We start from the raw sequence: 17,686 nt of genomic DNA, 5'->3' as shown, positions 1-17,686 counted from the left end.
GCGATATATTTATGAGTACACAGCTAAAATGGTACCCGCCTATACATGACTGTGACAATACTACTGAGTACGAGGTGAGTTGCAACATAACAACAAACGGTTTGGACAGCTCAAGGAACAGCCTTGTATTCAACGGCATTGTCCACTACTACGCGATCATCGAGGAACTATCGTTTCACATGGGACAGCTACATCCAGGGACACAAATCTCAGGCATCGGCAGCCTTGGCTGGACGGGTCCGAGGACCGAAGGCAAGGAAGATACGGAGACCGGAGCTCCACCATAAACTTCCGCCGCCGAAGGCACTAAACGGATGCCGATGATCCTTGCACGAGTTGAACCATGACCAATCGGAAGACGAGACCCGAGAATAGCCATTCGCTAACCCACTGAAGCATAAGCTTCCGTTATTCTGTAATTCCGCAGAAATAATAACACTAAAACTTTACTTTACATTGTGACCGGACAAATGCGAGAATTAAATTCTTCCGGCTTGGACTGCAGCAAGAGAATCTCCAAGCTGGGGGGTTCGCGGTCGCTATACGGATGTCGGGTTATGGTTTCGGAGGACCTGAAAGGCTCCGAGGTGGCGCTGTAAGTTAGTGCATCCTCCACTAAGACTATCAGAGGCAATGCACCCCAGATTTACAGGCACGAGAGACAATTGAGCATTATAACAGAGGCGCGATAAGAAGACCAAGGGTGACTATCGCAATCAAGAATTAATAGCAATATTGTCATTTATCTCTTGTTTTTTTCTGCAATTCATATTCACAATCATGGGCGGTGAAGTCTCAAACAAGACCTGGGTCTTCAAGCAGTCGCCCTCAGGCCTACCAGAGCCCGGCGTCCATACCGCTTTCGAGGACCGACCCTTGAGCCTAGTCGCACCACCCGGCGGTCTGGTCATCAAGCTCCTCACAGCTGGTCTCGATCCTCATCAGAGAGATCGCATGCGAGGAGCTGGCAACGTTGACTACGTACCTGGCTATGAAGTCAACGAGCCCATCACCAACTTCTCAATTGCAAAGGTCATCCGCTCAGACAATGCAGCCTTTGAAGAGGGGAGCCTGATCGCTGGTAGTCTTCCTATCGCTGAGTATGGCATTATTCCTAAAGAGCTCATTGACGCGAGAGCAATGGCGTCACCGCTTGTTTGGAAGGTCTCCAACGACTACAACCTTGATGTTAAGCACTACGTCGGTACTCTTGGTCTGGCTGGCATGACTGCTTGGAACTCCTTCTACGGTCTCGTCAAGCCTGTCAAGGGTGAGACAATTTGGGTCAACGCTGCATCAAGCTCTGTTGGTGAAGTTGTTGTCCAACTGGCCAAGATCGAGGGCATGAAGGTGATTGCCAGTGTGAGCTCTGACGATAAGCTCGACTACGTGGTCAATAAGCTTGGTGCAGATGTCGGCTTCAACTACCGAAAAGAGCCCGTTGGCAAAGCCCTCAAGCGTCTTGCGCCAGATGGACTAGACGTTGTCTTTGAGAATGTCGGCGGTGATCATTTCCAAGCTGCCATTGAGAACATGAAGTGGTTCGGCCGCATCATCAGCTGCGGAACAGTAAGTCTCTCATCCACTTGCCCATTTACCTCGCTCACACTCTCTAGGCATCTCAGTACAACAAGCCAGTTGAGGAGCAGTATGGAGTCACCAACTTATCCGAGATCTTCCGCCGACGCATCAAGATCCAGGGCTTCATCTTCTGGGATGACAACATCTACACTGACAACATTGAGAACTTCAAGGCTACTATGCCAAAGTGGGTTTCTGAGGGAAAGATCAAGTCGCGGTATACTCAGTTTGAAGGCATTGAGCAGGCTGATAAGGCGTTTTTGTCGATGTTCACTGGCGGAAGCCATGGTAAGACGGTGCTCAAGATTAGCGACCCTTAGGTGGAGTGTGAATAGTACTGGGATGAAGAAAGGCAATGGTAGTAGTCAACCTGGATCTCTATTTATAAGTAAAAAGTAATATGTCTTTGTGCCTAATCTCAAACTCCCTCTGGTAGGAGACTAAATATGTTACTGATTGGGACTCATTCCCAGGGGTGTATGTTAATCTTGACCCCGGCCCCATCTCGATATTTATCCAGTGCCTTGTTCACAGCATCTGCATCCAAACCTTGAATAACCTCGAAGCTACTGGGGCCAAGTTTCCCTTCCTTATACCAACGAGGAGCCTCCTCCCAGAATTTCATAGTCAGTTCTGGGTGGATTGGAGATACACCAAACACCAGACGCCGCTCATATCCAGCAGCCTTGGACCCTAGTCGAGCAGCGTCAAGGTCTCCGTCCGGTCGACGAAGAGTGATCAAGGTGCCCTTCTTCCTGTTTGACAGCGCCGCGACACCGAGCTCTTGGTCTAGGCCAGCATTGACCGTGTCAACAGCGTACATCAGCTCATCTCCAGCAATCGCACGAATCTGCTCCAGCACATCAGGGGCTCTTCGATCGATAACGTGAGTGGCTCCGATAGCTTTGAGGTTTGCTTCATTCTGTTTCCCAGCGATCGCGATGATTTGGCCTATTCCTGCCAAGTTTGCAAGCTCAACGGCGGCTCGTCCTGTGTTGGAGCCGCCTCCAATAATGAGAAGGCTGACGCTAGAATAATCGAAAGACTTTGCCTCGGGTGAGAAAGGAGGGGGTAGACCATGACCGGAGGGGGCAAACAGGGCAACAAATGCAGCCAAAACGATGACTGGAATTGTTGATGCCTCGTCGTCAGTCAACCCACTGCCAGCTACTCTGCCTACAAACCTCGCATCAACAAGGGCATATTGCTGCGCAGCGTTGAAGTCATTGTTAAAGCCGCCTTCTGCAAACGTATGACCAAAAACATGCTCTCCAAGCGTGAACTTGGCAGAGTGCTCTCCGGTTCCGACAGTCACTACTTCTCCGACCAGGTCGCTAGCAATGACATATGGAAAGCTGGTAGCAAAGAGGCCATCGTCGCGGGTTCTCTGGTCGTGAGGGTTTACTGAAGATTATTCAGCTACAGTTCTCATCGATAGGTAAATAATTTCGGGAACTTACGACCAGCGACAAGGACCTTGACCAGCAACTGGTTCTCGCCAGGCTCTGGGATTGCCCGGTGCCCCAAGGACAACGGCTTGCCCACCTCCTCAAGTAAAAGAGCTTTTTGAGACATTGTTCTTTGCGTATTCAGATTCGTTGAATGGAGGTGGGGATAGAGACAGAGGAAAAGTGTGAATTTATATGAGAATAGCATTGTTCATAATCCAGCAATGGCTTACTCTGTCACGCCATCGTAACCTGGAAAGCTTTATCGGATTTATCATCTTACCAATTCGCATGCCATCTAACAGCGTATAGATGTTCCAGAAAGTTTTGATGCCCTGTTTCATCAAAGGCGTGGATGCTAGATCCATATATCCAGGCCACGTTTACTTTCGGCCTTGATTGGTAAGCATGCGATGGCATCAAAACAGACTTCAACTGGCACTCGTTTTAGTAAGCAACCCGCAAATCACGCTGCGAGATCCCTCGCACGGGATGTTCACTAATCATGTATGTGCATATCGTGAGTGCTGTTACACCAGCCCTTCAACATATGTCGGCTTGTGACAAATATGATCCGAGGGCAAAATGAGCATAGTAAACAGTATAATAAATCGGTCCCCAGAATTAGCAGGAATTCATCCAGTGACGTTGACTGTGCGAACAAGCACATAGCAATCAACTTCCATGTCTCATAAGTCAAAGCATGTTCGTCAATAGTGACCTTGGTAGAATGCTTTCCGGCTTCGGGCTGTCTTGGGCTTTACAACATTTTCGTAAGGGTGGTTTAGTTGTGTATACTATAAGGTGGGAGCGCGGCTGCTTGAAAACTAAGAACTACCTTGGGTAGATTTATGGCCTTCACTTGGGAGCACAGATGTTTTATAGAATGCCTGATACCTCTTAGAACTTCAACCGTTAGATTTGTTAGCCCATCGACCTAAACTCGCCAGTCATCAAGGCGGAGTAAATAATTTCCAGCTACTGCTTCAGTTCAAACTTTAAATCTTGAAGAGCCAATTGCCTTCGGATCTAAATCTCGCAGGGATAAGCTTGGTCTTACTTGCCCCGGTTATTGAGGGGAAAATCACCTGTTTTGTACTATACAGACGGCAATACCGGTCCAGCTGGGTTGATCTACCCAAGTGTCAAAGCAACTCCGATCTAGCTGATCGATGAAAACCGCGCCCTGCCAAGACTCGAAGATCTTCAGGGACACACGCTGGGAATTGGGATATCTCCGCATCGTCGGTCCGACGGGTTATAGATACCTGAAACGATATCTCACTCGCCCATCTCCGAAACGCGGTGCGCATTGACGGTGTCATCTGGTTTTGACAGGTTTCTGTTTCTGGTTGTCCTAAATATCCATTTTACGATACTCACATGGTTGCGTTGAATAATGTCTTAGCCAGATTACTTGGATGGAAGATGTGGCGTTTGATCGGGTAGTTCCGTGCCCGTTTTACTCAATCTGTTCACTCCCGCCCCAACATGCCAACGATGCTCTCTACGGCCAGATATCTCAACTGCAGCTAAAATTGGTTGCCATTAGCTTGATCAGTACGCGGAACAGAAGTTTGCTTAATTGTTATATCAAATTAGGAACCCTTGAGCTTCCTCCCTCTGTGTTATGTTTCATGTGAGAATGAGCTACTTGACCCTTCAGCTTTTTCGTGATAACTAGATGCAAACGTCTTATCTACTACGCGATTCAGACACGCTACCATGGCGCAATATGTGGAAATATCATTTACCCAGTGTCGCTTTAGGGTGCGCCTCCTTGACCTTGTACAGGCAATGATCTTCACTGTTATACAACAGCTGACATGTCGTGGCGTAAGTGTCTTGGTGGCTTTAAGCCGAAAAGCTAGTCTTGCGCTATTGAATAATCAGTCGGCATGCTGCCTGAAGTGTTTCTTTCTAGTTGATACTGTAGATCTGACAGCCGAACCATGCATTGCGCACCTTGTCTCTAGCTTTGTCTCGGAAATGATTATCCAAGCTTGCAGATCAATGATGAACGGTGGTAGGTGTAAATGCCGTATCCCTGCACTGAGCTAGAATGGTTGTATTTATCTCCGGTTAGCCTCTGAAGTTTTAGTCTGCTTGGCGGCTTCACTAACACCAAGCCTGCATTTACCCTGGCCAGTGGCTTGGGCTAAGAACGTATCGATTTGGCCAGGTCGAATAATGGCTTAACTCTATTCTAGACGGAATTTTATTTGGTAAACTTGTCAGGGGGTTGTGGTTATATATTCCAGAGGTATTGCCAATGTTATCGCTAGCACCTTTCAGTCAACGGCGATTACATTGTCACCCGAGGGTTACCACCCCTCTATGACATTCAATATACAGTTAAGATGAGAGAGGGGGATACTCGGGCACCACTCATACTGGGTGTTGTCCTAACCTTACTGCTGCTGACTTTCAGCGTTGTACTTCTACGTGTGTACACTCGAGCTATGCTCCTGAAGCAATTCGGTACCGACGATATTTGGGCTGTATTGTCTATGGTAAGTCACGGCTTCAACCCCTTGGGCCAGGTCAGGCGCTAAGCATGAGAACGATAGGCTTCGATTGCTTCATGTGCATTTAGCATACTGCTAGGTATGAGTAAATTCCGTCTCAATACGGGTGAGTAACTAAATAATCAAAAGGCATTAAATATGGATTTGGTAGACATGAAGTGTTCTTGACGGAAGAGGAATCCAGGAATTATTTCAAGGTTTGTTTCTGGCACGTTTATCTACTTGCTTGCTAATGATAGCGAAAGGTGTTCTACGTTAGCATCATTCTTTACCTCGTATCCCTGGGCGCGATTAAAACAACGCTCCTCTGTCAATACTACCGCGCATTCGCCATAAACAAGATGAGGACGGTTCTCTTGGTCGCTATAATATTCGTTTCGGCCTGGAGCATTTCTCAGATTCTCCTCAGCATCTTTATTTGCACCCCAATTGCTGCTTTCTGGGATAGAGCTATCGAAGGCAAATGCATCCCGAGAAACCCAGCGTGGTACATCACTGCAGCTGGGAACATCGCGACGGATATAATGATTATAGTACTTCCCTTCCCCGTGGTGATAAAACTGAATCTGGCTCGTCGGCAGCGGTTTGTCCTGCTTGGGGTTTTCTGCGTGGGCTTTCTGTAAGTTCTACTCAAGCAGCCTCGCCTTGTAACCGAATACTAATCACTTGCATAGTACTTGTGCTATCTCGATAATTCGAATGGGTTATCTGGATATCAAAGAAGATCTCACCTGGGTAAACGTCGGATCAGCGTGTTGGTCGTTCACTGAACTTTGTTGCGGATTATTATGCGCCTGCGTCCCGACGCTACGACCTTTCGTTTCACGGTACTTTCCGTCAATGTCCAGCTATGATCGCTCGAGAAAGACATACGCTACCAACCAGCCACCCGAGCCGCACACTTCCAATCGTTACCATGATATCGAACTACAAAACGGACGCCATATACAGGAAGATTTGCTTCAAGACGATAGCCAATCTACGAGAATACTGTGCGTGTCTGAGTTCACGGTGACGGAGACAAGGGAATTGGCGAATACAAAGCATGGGGAGAGGGAAAGCGATGATGAGGTTTTATTGGTGTCTCATGTGTTTGTCGAACCTCGGCCTATTGAGAAAGCGAGAACCAGGCCAGGCAGGTTGCCAGCTACAGATTAGGTGTACGCAGTGTCAAAAGGACGATCTGAGCTTCCCTCAATACATGATGATAAATATGTATAGTAATATGCCTACTCCTATATTACAGAGCCGCTCGCTGCATAATATCCGGTAAATTCTCATGCAGAAACCCAATCAACAACCAGTTCAACTGACTCCACTCAATCAAGAATGCATCATGCCCATCATCACTTACGATCTCTCTCAACTTGGCATTTGGCACAGCTCTCGCAATCTGCTCTTGTTCAGCAAGCGTGTACAGCCCATCACTTCGTATTCCCAGCACAAGCGTAGGCTGCTGAATCAGTGACAGTGCTTCAGTGATGGTCCGTGTGCGGCCGCGCGCCAAATCATGAGTGTCGAGCTTGTTGGTGAGGGCGATGTAGCAGTTGCTGTCGAAGCGGTCCGAGAATTTCTTTGCTTGGTAGCGGAGGTAGGATTGGGCGGCGAAGTTGGAGTCAGCGCGGTCAAATGCGACGGGTGTTTCGTGTGCGCCGCCTTGGCTGTGGATAGGTGTCCCGTTGTTTGGTATTGTCTTACTGTCTTGTTTTTGTGTCTTGAACTTGTTGTTAGACTCAACTTTCTCACGAGAATTGGGTACCCACCTTCTTCTTGTTTCCCGTATTGCGCCCAAATCGCCTCTCAAGAGAGTCCCGACTTCGATACGTCAACAATGCCGTCATACGAGCTGCTTCCAGACCAAGAACTGGAGGATCATCGAATCCGTAACGACCATTCTTGTACTTGACATCGCTTCGAATGGCGTGGCGCTGTGCTTCTCCCCAACCAATCGCCCATGCACTTTGATGACTGGATGTTGCAGCTGGTACGATACAACGAACGTAGTCTTTGCCGAAGAACGCCCATTCGAGAACGTGCATACCGCCCATAGAGCCACCAATGACAGCTGCAACTTTTCGAACTCCGAGTTTGTCTAGAACCAACTTATGAAGTCTGCGATACTTAGCTGGACGATTGTGGTAGTCTCGACAGATATCACTTACCGAACATCATCTCGGATAGTAGTTGACGGAAAGTCAGCTCCATACCAACCCTGGGAGTAGTCCCCGTTCTTAGCAGTCACAGGACTGGCCGTTCCATATGGACTTCCTAGACTGTTCATACAGACAACGAAGAACTTGTCTGTATCGAATGCCTTCCCAGGCCCAAGAAGCGGACCCCACCAGTCACTGACATCTGCACTCCCAGACAACGCATGGCAAATGATCATGACATTATTGGCCTTTGGTGATAGCTTGCCCCAGCTCATGTATGCAACAGGAACATTTCTCATCTCAACTCCAGATTCGAGCGTGAAGGTGGGGATCGTGATGATTTCTCGTCCGGGGACACGATTCGAGAATGGATTGACGGCTCTTGGAACACTCTTCTCTGTGTAGAGTTAGTACCACTCTATTGTTACATACAATCTGATGTCTCACCATATGGAATACTTTTACTAAGGCCATCGTGAATGGGCGTTGGCAACGCCGGTGCCGTCGTCGTTGTCGTCATTCTTCGTCTTGATACTATGGACAAATTGCCATAGATGCTAAGAGAAATGCTTTGGGAACGAGCAAGAATATGTTTGTGAAGCACCCTCAGAGTCTGGCGCTGATTCATCGAAGACAATTGCTTAGTCAGAGGGTAAAGAGCGATATCATCAGGTACTAGGAGTGCATACCACAGCAACAGCGTCGGGGCAGTCAGCTTCAAGAATTTGTCAATTTTTGTTGTCAAAGGCGTAATCTAATCATATTCATGAGAGATAACCCAGTGTGAGTAACTACCCGTGTTATTCTCGAACCTCCGAACTGGCCAGCCCAACCTCCGATCCTTCGATCCACTTCTGCAAAGCTTCCGTACATCTTCCGATCGACGTAACAAGCTTCTGGAAGCCGCTGAGTGGCCCGATATAGATCCATCCCTGTATCTATAGCTCCGGCAGTCCCGTTCGTATCAAGCTTATCAATGCGGTTGCCTTACAGATCTTGGCAAGGCGATCCGAGTGGTTCGGATGGTATGCATCACATACCGCTAGCTCGATCGTAAAACGACCTTCACGAAGAATGAACCGATTTCTGCCGTTATGCGTACAGTTTACCAAGTCTAGAGAAGACCGGACGAAAGGAAGAGAAGCTCAATAAAAAGGTTGCCTTGGCGAAGGTTTAAAACATTCTCAATTACAGCAACTCACCAACATTCATCTCATTTCACAACTTCGACTCTAAGCATTCTTTAAACTTCAATCCAACTTCACCTTCAACAAGCCATTTAGATCCGATCAAGATGAGGTTTCTTTGTCTCCACGGCTACGCCTTCAGTGTGGAGGTTCTCCAACAACAGATGGAGCCCATCACTGCTCATCTGCCAAGTGACTGGGAGTATGAGTTCCTCGAGGCGGGCATGGAACCCACAGAACTGATGCTCCGTAAGTGCCACCACAGTCATCTCCACTGCATCCGATGATCTAACAAGCGTAGCAAATCTTAAGCAAGTCCCCAAGCCCAACTACAGCTGGTACAACTTCCCCTACCCCGAAGACGTCGAAGAGGCATATGAGCGTCTTGCCGCCTACGTCGAGTCCGAAGGTCCTTTCGATGGCATCTGGGGCTTCTCCCAGGGCGGTTCTATGGCTGCACTTCTTCTTCTAATGCACCAAGCCGAGCACCCCGATACACCATACCCTTTCAAGATGGCCATCTTCACATCAGCGTTCCTTCCCCATTCCTTTGACAATGGTGTTATCAGTTGGGATCTCACAGAGAAGAACACCCTTGAGCCGACGTACCTTCCCGGACGAATCGATGTTTCTCGCGGCAAGAAGTTGGACTGGAAGAAAGATCTTCACACCTCGATTGAGTATGACATGATCAACGCTGTCAAAGATGAACTTGACTTTCCCGTTGATCTACTCCTTCGATGGAGACCTAGTGATATCCCGGAGAAGATCTCAGTACCTTCTGTTCACGTTCGTGGCTTGAAAGATCACTACTCATTCGTCGATGAATCGGTGTACGAGTTGTTTGATCCTGATGTGGCGAGGAAGATGACACATCGGGGCGGACATAACTTCCCCAGGTACAATGAGGAGTTGGTACACTTTGCAGAGTTGATTATTGAGACGGTTGTTTCTCTTCACTAGGGGATTATGGTTGTTTTCTTATGTTAATGCTGCTGGATGGCTGATTGCAAAAGAAAAGTTTCAGAATTGTTATGGGATATGATAGATTATTTCTTTGACTTAGACTTCAGACAGTAAGTTGGAATTGTTTCTTGATATCATGAGCATACTTGTACCTACTCTCCGGACCTGTTCATCGATCACGGGGCCGTGATGAGACTGCATTTAGTGGTCCTCCATTACTCCTGCCATGACTTCGATGCTCTGGTAAAGGAATAAGCTTGCACCATGTAAAAGGCTCAGCAGAGAAAGAATGTGTACTCTACACGTACCTCAAGTGCACATCGACGCTTTAAGGAACACGAACCACCTGACCATATCTTCCGTGCATACCTATGTACTATCAGATAACATCATTCAGTCCTGCTCGCAAATACAGGGCCTCCACTAGATTTCCAGCTTCGGGTTTGAACAATCCCTGACATTTTGGGCATGAAGCTCTCCAAACACTTCCTCTGAATTCTGCCAGTGGAGAAGTGTCCTTACATCTTGGACATCGATATTCTAGCTCGAAAATGCTCTCGTGTTCCTCAGCACGACGACGCAGCTCTTCGTCTACTTGAGTATCGAAAGCTTGTCGTTCGGCGTCTATCAGTTCGCTCTCCACCCAATAAACGTCGTAGAATGACAACGACCTATCTTTGCACCCTAAAACGGCGGGGTTCTCAATACTGAAGGTGCCATTATTTCCCCATGAACCTCCCCATGAGTTTAAAAAGGTTAGCGACTTTGGGCTGCAGCTTACCAACACAACGGCGTGACCACCATAACATTTCCCGTCAAAGCTTGGTGCCATTTGGGCTTCCGTGAGAACCGTAGCTCGCATTTCGGAATGCCTGCCAAAATGGCGAGCGAAATCCTTCCACCCAGGGTCTGATAAACCGAACGTAGCGAGCACTGGGCGCCGACACAGCACTGCTTGACGAGCTCTCTCTTCGTCGACCTTTTCAAAGCGAAGAGGGCGGTACCATTCACAAGCATCTTCCAACACTTCTATAGTAGGCTGTCCTTCTTCTACCTCTGGATATTTGGATAGAATTTTATCCCGTACTTCGTTGAAAGAAGGAATGCCACCGGCTCTAGAGACAATGCGAAGTAAAGCCATGTGTATGACAGATGCTACGGCATGCGCATAGCAAGTACCTCCTTTTTGGCGAGTAGGCCTACTTCGAATCGTAAGATGCTCGTTGTTGACATAATCGTCAAAACGTATTTTGCCAACGATATTAAGTAGTGCATCTGCTGAACCAAATCGGGCAGAGAGCAGCATCGAACAGAACTCTTCCAATGCCGTGACGGTGCAAAGCGTGCAAAATAGGGCAATTTCCCCGGCTGAAGGAATTGCCCAACCAACAGAGGCCAAAACAGGAACTGGATGTGTTGATCCGGGAATACGCTTCGACATCTCGAAGAGGGCTCGGGTGCCTTCGTCCCAAAGCGGATTTGCCTCATAATGCAAGGCCCGCTGAGTACTCGACCGATCGTCTGTGAGTTTGACCGTCGCAATTGCTACGCCCTCACTTTCAAGATCATCGGCGGCTGTTGACGGATCACCATCTGTTGAATGACCATCCGAGATAAGCACAAGCACACGATATTGTGCATCTGGCTCGCTTCGAAAAGCATCCAGAGCCTTTTGTAAAGCATGGCACATGGGTGTAAGACCATACATGTATTGACGGATAGTGTCGAATAGGTTGTCGTTGTTATCTTCCGACACATTTCTTCTATCACGATCCTCGTGGTCCTGTAGCCGCTGTAGAATATCCACGACCTCATAAACAGGACGAGGTTCGAAATTCACAAAGTCGGATAGCCAGTCCTTTTGGATACGCCTGGCTAAGGCCAAAGCCTCAGATCTTTCGACCCTTGAGTCTTCCACTGAATTACCAACGGCCGAACCAACCACCGCACCGCCCGCCGTGCCAGCCGCCGAACCAAATGTTGAAATAATCGCGCCAACCACGGTTCCGCCGGGGATCAACACTGATGCGGCGAAACCGAGGGCTCTGCCAATAGATGCACCAACTGTTTGACTTGATGAGCGTAGCATTGCTACTTCAGCTTCAGGTGGAATGGCGTCAACGAATTGTTGAACTTGGTCAGGATGACGTTTTAAATATGCGTCGACGATTCGAGCCTCCCGGCATGTGAGTTTTGTCTTGATGTATTTTGATATGTGAGACACGTCATTCTCATTCGCACGAGCGATGAGAAGATCATGGCCGGAAGAATTGTTTCCTGAGTCGTTCAGTAGAGCATCTGCGATGCCACATAGGTCCGCTGCGAGAGGGTTGGGGTGCTCTTCATTGTCTTCAGGCATCTGTAGCCCAAAAACACCAACGAACATGACGGCATTGGGGTTCTGCTGTCGCTCTGCTTTTGCTAACTTGAGGGCCGCCCGAAGGACAGCTCTGAGTCGATCACTAGCAGGCTCGTTTGAATGGCCTGACTCAAAGGCGCTGCGCATTGAGCCTGAAACGTCGAGCAGGCAGCCAACAACAACTTGAGCTGTTGAATCTGACATGATAGATATTCCAGAAGCAGTGGAGAATTTCGGTGTCAAAAGTCTCAGATGTTCCGAACAGGGGATCTTAGTAAATTCAAACGAGAACAGAGTTTCTCTTCCCGACAATTACTGCCTAATATACAACCTTGTTGGTTGAGAAGTCTAGGTATGTACGGTCTCACGCGGGGGTTGAAAGGGACCTCCTCACTGGACGCCAGTCAGCACATTGATGCAAGGTGATGTGGCAGACACACTTCTTTTCCCAAGAAAGCTCTTCGAGATAAAATAATTATTAAAACATCTGAAACGTCTAGCCATTTCACGACAGTAAAATACTAAATACGAGAGTAAACAATGTCTTTGAGATATCGACCATTATCTACACCACGATCTATTCGTTTGCTATCAATTGCTGAAGCAGACAATAGTGGCAGCCGTATTCTGACATGCTACTTAACAGAGGTATCTCTAGATGCTCCATCCCTCAATTATTACGCCCTCTCGTATACGTGGGGGGACCCTTTACGTACTACCCGTATACTGGTTAATGGGGAATGGCTAGTTGTGAGACTCAATATTGAGGACTGCCTACGCCACCTGCGACTGGATCTGTACGGCTGCGGCCTTCACTCCGTCTGCCACAAGGAATCTCCGACCCCAGTGCCTCTTGATCGACGATTAACCTTCCCGACGCTATTGTGGGTTGATGCAATTTGCATTAACCAAAATGACCTGGATGAGCGAGCGCAGCAAGTAAACCTCGTGCGAGAGATTTATTCTCGTGCATCGTCGGTCCTCGTATGGCTTGGTAGAGCTACTTACCAGACTGTTCCTGCATTTCGGCTGCTTCTTGGACTCGCAGATATTTCCCGCGCAAGTCTAGATGTTCGCCAGGAATACATCGCCCATGTTATCAGAAATGAATGCTTCAAATGCCATTGGCTGGCGCTAGGCGAGCTTCTTCAACGTGAATGGTGGCACCGCGTCTGGACCATTCAAGAGGCTGTTCTGGATTCATATATCCGGGTAATCTGTGGCCCATTTGTGGTAGAATGGGACCGGATCATGCAGGCTACCTTAGTTTTCGAGCTATGTTACCGTCTCATGGACGAGCTGTTGGAAGCCACAATTTTCTCTACGACATATCATTACCTGTACCCATTCCAGAGTGGCGCATCTAGGGTGAACGTTATCAAGTCACTCAAGCTTTCCATACGCAAAAAGAAAGATCCTCGGTTATTGCAGATCTCCTCTTTAAACGAAAGTTTATCAACTCTGCTAGATATCACGAGAAACTACGATGCAACGGATCCCAGAGATAAATTATATGCTATTCTAGGCTTACTGGAAGAACTTGGGTACAAATCATCCCTTAGTGTCAGTTATCATATCTCTGTTGAGGACCTTTACACTCAAGTCGCAATGATTATACAGCAGAACAGTGAGACTTTGAAGGTCATGAGCCACGTGGAGGTTAATCCGTCAACCCGCCAAGGAACACTGTCTACCCTGCCCTCATGGGTCCCTAACTGAACTGTGCCGTCGAGTCACAAGTCGATAGTTGAAAGGGCAGCGTTCTTAGATCTAAAGCAGCAAACGCAAGACAATCAAAATTCTCGTGGTGCAAAACGAAACTTCGCCTTCACCGGAGACTCCAAGGCTAACTGCCGATTCCCTTTAAAGGAAAGCAAAATGATTGTCGAAGGTTTTATATTCGACAACATACAGCAGAAAGAGATTAGGTTTATTGATCTAGAGCCTCGGTTCGAGATGAAAGCGGTAAAGCGGTATGGCTCTCGGATATGCTGGAAACCACCAAGAGCAAGCCATCAATTCGAATATCACAACTACTGGCTTCCAAACAGAATTTCCTAATCCTGCAACTGCAGTCCCGCGGCGAATTGGAGAAAATACTCGACATGTGGACTTGAGATGTTTCAAGACTCAAGTCATAGGTGTTTTGGGAAGCACGGACGTGCCGATGAGAGTCGGAGATGCTATTTGTGGCTTGATGGGGGCCAGGGTTCCCTATATTCTGCGATCATGTGGCAATTCATGGATGTTTGTTGGTCCCTGGTAAGTCCTCAATTAAACCTCTGTGCTGTTATTGACAATTGCAGCCACCTGCTTGATCTCGAGGTTATGAACGGCCTGTTAATGAAAGAGCTAGATGCTGGAAGGTTTACGCTTCGGAACTTCATTATTAAATAATTGCCGAGACGAGAAATAGGCACAAGATTAAACCAGTCAATATTGAACACTTGAGAAGCACTTGGTACGGATTTGTGCTTCACAGTGATAATCTCAATTCAATAATTTAAGAATATATTTCCGCTCTGTGAACTAACAAATGAGTTCCTGGGAGTTTACAGTTATAGTCTAGATAGCGCTTTTCGTAAACAATTCATCATGCAGCATATTCAGAGCCCTAGTGGCGTCCTTATCCGGGATCACACAGGATATGTTAATTTCACTCGCGCCTGTTACCAAAACAGATCAGCACTTGACTGTCAAAGATTCACCTATGTTTACATACCTTGCGAAATCATCTCAATGTTCACATGCTGCTCCCCCAAAATAGCGAACATCCTTCCAGCAATGCCAGTCATATTCTTCAATTCAGCACCAACGAGACTCAGAATAGCCATGTCTGGCAACACATTCACCTCTCCTTCTTCAGAAAGTCTGCACTGAACACTCTTGATCTGAGAAGGATCCATGTTGGAACTGTTGATTGCCATAGAGACATGGACTTCCGAGGTGGAGATTAGGTCCACTGAAATATCGTGCTCGGCCAGGATGGTGAAGACTTTGACGAAGAAACCGTGAGACATGGATTGTTTGTTGCTCAGAATATTGAAGATGGTAATGTCTCGTTTGATAGTGACAGCTGTCGGCATTTTCGGCAGTGCTGTGGATGAAGTACTGTCCGAGTCAGAAGGATCCAGGTAATCGATCGGCCACGAAGATGTGTCATCACCATCGCTGGGAACAACAACAGTTCCTTGACCCCACGGCTTCTGCACATTCTTAACAAAGATACTAACTGGGGGCTTCGCTTGAATTGCCAGAGACAGTGCAAGATGATGGATGACCTCGGATCCATAGAATGTCAGTTCAGCTGCTTCTGACGGAGTAATTGAAGGCAAGCATCGAGCGTCAGGGACTTCTCTGGGATCAGCTGTGAAGATGCCATCAACCTCTTTCCATATCTGCACTCTTTCTGCATGCAGACCGATCGCCACCAAAACAGCGCACAGATCAGAATATCCTCTTCCAATACCACTGTCTATCAAACTCCCGGGAACAGTGCCAAAGAAGCCGGTGATGACGGGAACTCTCCCATTGCAAGCTTCGACCCGCTTTCCAAAGACTGCAGCAGCTTCATGGAAGAACTCAGGCTTCAACTGATCCAGGTTATTGCTGGGTACAATATCAGAGAGATCGACGTATTCCGCTGGGATATCTCTGTCTCGCAGCATAGCAACCATGAGTCGACAGCTCAACTTCTCACCAAAGCTGACCATTTTGTCCTTTGCTTTGCCATTGATGTCAAGATTGAAGCGCTTAGCAGCGGACGTGTAGTCAAGTAGCTCTTGGCAATCTGCGGTGATCTGTCGAATTGTCTCATCACGGATATCCTGTCTCAAGATATATATCTGAACAGTGGCGACTTGGTCATCACGGATATCTCGAATGATGCTACGAAGTCTGTCGAATAGCAACTCTTGCATGTCAGGGTCTTGAGTTATGGCTACAATGCCTCTCAATGTCCGATAGACTTGTAGCAGCCTTGATGATCGTGATTAGTAGTTTGATCTGATGGGAGGTTATCTGGCTGTTTGACTCACCTGCTCGTTGTTCCGAAGACTTTCTTTCCGGAACTTCGTGCAGAGCATATCACTGCTGGTCTGTCACTTCCAAGCCTCGCACTGCAACAACATTAGCCGGCTCCCTTGATACGCTAGTGGCCCAGCTGTACCTTTTCACAATCTCGGCAACCTACCATATTCATGTCAGCAATGGTCACTATGGCAAATCGGTTGAACTAAGAGCGTGCAACTAACCTTGTCTGGGAATTTACCAATGCTAGTCCCACCAAACTTTTGAACCACCCAGGAATTATCTCGACGATTGCGCATCCTGGCAACTGTTGTTACGATTTCTCTCAAATTATTACGCTTGCGGTCTCTTGAGTTTGTTTGCAATAAAATGTGTTTTAGAAGCAAATATAATTTAAACGATGGAAAACCCAGCTCATTACTCTGCACGTTGAGTTCAGGTAGCACTCAACGTGTTAATCTACGACCTCAGCGACTTATCTTATCGCGAGAAGTCCCCGATGTCAGCGCCGAGGTACGGACAAATCTTTAATCAGAGCATCGAAGTTTGCGTGTCATTTTTGAACTGCATGTTTGCCACTCGATGCCTAAGTTGATGTTACCACGCGCTCTAGGGCTCCCGGAAGGTTATCGCCATTCAACGAGGTGCTAACAAAAACCTCTCATCACCGGGATATAAGCCGGAGAGACTAATCGCCCAGCCGGCCGGAGTGGAGCCTCCGATTGCTTCGAACATGACGAGGCCGATCGGAACTTTTCATTCGGATCCGTTCAAGTTGCAATTAACTGCACGTAACCAGATCCGATTATCACGTTAAACAAGGCTGCCACCGATGCAGGCGAAAGAGAAGAGAAGGGTTCCAATATCATGACATGAATTTTCGGGCCGTATCCCGCAAATCCTTGCACGCGAACAAACAGACGCGTTCCTCTTCACTAAATTATTTACTCTTGAAAGGCCAAATAGACAACTTTCCGAAATCCCAAACCCCCTCGATCGTAAAAATATCCTTCCGAATAATCTCCCTGATCTCCTCCTCACTCTCCGCCTTGATGATCATGACTGTTCCATTCTCGGCGACTTGCTGGCCTTCGGGGCTGTGATGAGCAAGGGTGCTGCCGAAGAACGGGACGCGGCCGGCTTTGACCAGGGGAGCTGCGTCTTGGTTGTGAGGTTTGAGAAGGACTTGTCGCTTGGCTAGGACGTCGGGAAGATCAGGGATGATGACGAGGTATTCTTTGAGCTCGGTGGCCATGATGGGCAGTAACTGAGATGTAGTTGGTGTAGAAGAAATGATAGTTCGGAGATTGGCCTGAAGTGTTAATGGCTTATGCTTTGAGAAGACGGTGTTCAGCTGTCAGTGATTAAATACGCTGGTGATCTTGGTTCTGCATTGCATCTTCATCATGGGCCAATGCTGGCCGAATTATCATAG

At 47.7% G+C, this 17,686-nt stretch overlaps 8 protein-coding genes across 8 annotated transcripts; 4 read left to right on the top strand and 4 right to left on the bottom strand.

Moving 5' to 3' along the window:
- Positions 1–702: 702 nt before the first annotated feature.
- On the top strand, positions 703–1,976 carry FOBCDRAFT_259022 (uncharacterized protein). Its single transcript, XM_031177765.3, has 2 exons — positions 703–1,569; positions 1,617–1,976. Exons 1-2 carry the CDS (start codon positions 781–783, stop codon positions 1,899–1,901), a joined length of 1,074 nt encoding a protein of 357 aa, XP_031048898.2. The 5' UTR covers positions 703–780; the 3' UTR covers positions 1,902–1,976.
- A 68-nt stretch (positions 1,977–2,044) lies between these two features.
- Positions 2,045–3,156, bottom strand: FOBCDRAFT_259021 (chaperonin 10-like protein; the record flags this gene model as incomplete). The annotated part of the gene is made up of 2 exons (XM_031177764.3): positions 2,045–2,985; positions 3,042–3,156. 2 exons carry the CDS (start codon positions 3,154–3,156, stop codon positions 2,045–2,047), a joined length of 1,056 nt encoding a protein of 351 aa, XP_031048897.3.
- Positions 3,157–5,343: 2,187 nt separating this feature from the next.
- FOBCDRAFT_317626 (uncharacterized protein) lies at positions 5,344–6,825 on the top strand. Its single transcript, XM_059612003.1, has 5 exons — positions 5,344–5,542; positions 5,600–5,636; positions 5,687–5,754; positions 5,803–6,176; positions 6,232–6,825. The coding sequence occupies exons 1-5, from the start codon at positions 5,390–5,392 to the stop codon at positions 6,713–6,715; spliced, it is 1,116 nt and encodes a 371-aa protein (XP_059464565.1). The 5' UTR covers positions 5,344–5,389; the 3' UTR covers positions 6,716–6,825.
- On the bottom strand, positions 6,798–8,230 carry FOBCDRAFT_271778 (Alpha/Beta hydrolase protein; the record flags this gene model as incomplete). Its single annotated transcript, XM_054704000.2, has 4 exons — positions 6,798–7,271; positions 7,321–7,669; positions 7,720–8,107; positions 8,158–8,230. The coding sequence occupies 4 exons, from the start codon at positions 8,228–8,230 to the stop codon at positions 6,798–6,800; spliced, it is 1,284 nt and encodes a 427-aa protein (XP_054559975.2).
- A 655-nt stretch (positions 8,231–8,885) lies between these two features.
- On the top strand, positions 8,886–10,001 carry FOBCDRAFT_317624 (serine hydrolase FSH). Its single transcript, XM_031177760.3, has 2 exons — positions 8,886–9,146; positions 9,199–10,001. The coding sequence occupies exons 1-2, from the start codon at positions 9,005–9,007 to the stop codon at positions 9,858–9,860; spliced, it is 804 nt and encodes a 267-aa protein (XP_031048893.2). The 5' UTR covers positions 8,886–9,004; the 3' UTR covers positions 9,861–10,001.
- Positions 10,002–10,242: 241 nt separating this feature from the next.
- Positions 10,243–13,246, bottom strand: FOBCDRAFT_238375 (uncharacterized protein; the record flags this gene model as incomplete). The annotated part of the gene is made up of 2 exons (XM_031177759.3): positions 10,243–12,410; positions 13,231–13,246. The coding sequence occupies 2 exons, from the start codon at positions 13,244–13,246 to the stop codon at positions 10,243–10,245; spliced, it is 2,184 nt and encodes a 727-aa protein (XP_031048892.3).
- A 951-nt stretch (positions 13,247–14,197) lies between these two features.
- On the top strand, positions 14,198–14,619 carry FOBCDRAFT_199363 (uncharacterized protein; the record flags this gene model as incomplete). Its single annotated transcript, XM_059608942.1, has 2 exons — positions 14,198–14,484; positions 14,529–14,619. The coding sequence occupies 2 exons, from the start codon at positions 14,198–14,200 to the stop codon at positions 14,617–14,619; spliced, it is 378 nt and encodes a 125-aa protein (XP_059467004.1).
- Positions 14,620–14,787: 168 nt separating this feature from the next.
- On the bottom strand, positions 14,788–17,630 carry FOBCDRAFT_179587 (Aspartate/glutamate/uridylate kinase; the record flags this gene model as incomplete). The annotated part of the gene is made up of 7 exons (XM_059608556.1): positions 17,200–17,630; positions 16,920–17,003; positions 16,476–16,558; positions 16,391–16,410; positions 16,260–16,340; positions 14,945–16,200; positions 14,788–14,888 (listed from the first exon to the last, which is right to left on the bottom strand). Exons 1-7 carry the CDS (start codon positions 17,504–17,506, stop codon positions 14,788–14,790), a joined length of 1,932 nt encoding a protein of 643 aa, XP_059464564.1. The 5' UTR covers positions 17,507–17,630.
- Between the last annotated feature and the right edge of the window lie 56 nt (positions 17,631–17,686).

This window comes from Fusarium oxysporum, chromosome III (genome assembly GCF_013085055.1).
Source record: "Fusarium oxysporum Fo47 chromosome III, complete sequence".
Classification (NCBI taxonomy): Eukaryota; Fungi; Ascomycota; class Sordariomycetes; order Hypocreales; family Nectriaceae; genus Fusarium; species Fusarium oxysporum.
This window is presented reverse-complemented; position numbering and strand designations above follow the sequence as displayed.

Coding starts and splice junctions, on each gene's coding strand:
- FOBCDRAFT_259022 (XM_031177765.3), top strand. CDS start 781: ATGGGCGGTGAAGTCTCAAACAAGACCTGGGTCTTCAAGCAGTCGCCC. Junction 1,570..1,616: donor GCATCATCAGCTGCGGAACA/GTAAGTCTCTCA, acceptor CACACTCTCTAG/GCATCTCAGTACAACAAGCC.
- FOBCDRAFT_317626 (XM_059612003.1), top strand. CDS start 5,390: ATGAGAGAGGGGGATACTCGGGCACCACTCATACTGGGTGTTGTCCTA. Junction 5,637..5,686: donor TGCATTTAGCATACTGCTAG/GTATGAGTAAAT, acceptor AATAATCAAAAG/GCATTAAATATGGATTTGGT. Junction 5,755..5,802: donor AATCCAGGAATTATTTCAAG/GTTTGTTTCTGG, acceptor TGATAGCGAAAG/GTGTTCTACGTTAGCATCAT.
- FOBCDRAFT_317624 (XM_031177760.3), top strand. CDS start 9,005: ATGAGGTTTCTTTGTCTCCACGGCTACGCCTTCAGTGTGGAGGTTCTC. Junction 9,147..9,198: donor ACCCACAGAACTGATGCTCC/GTAAGTGCCACC, acceptor TAACAAGCGTAG/CAAATCTTAAGCAAGTCCCC.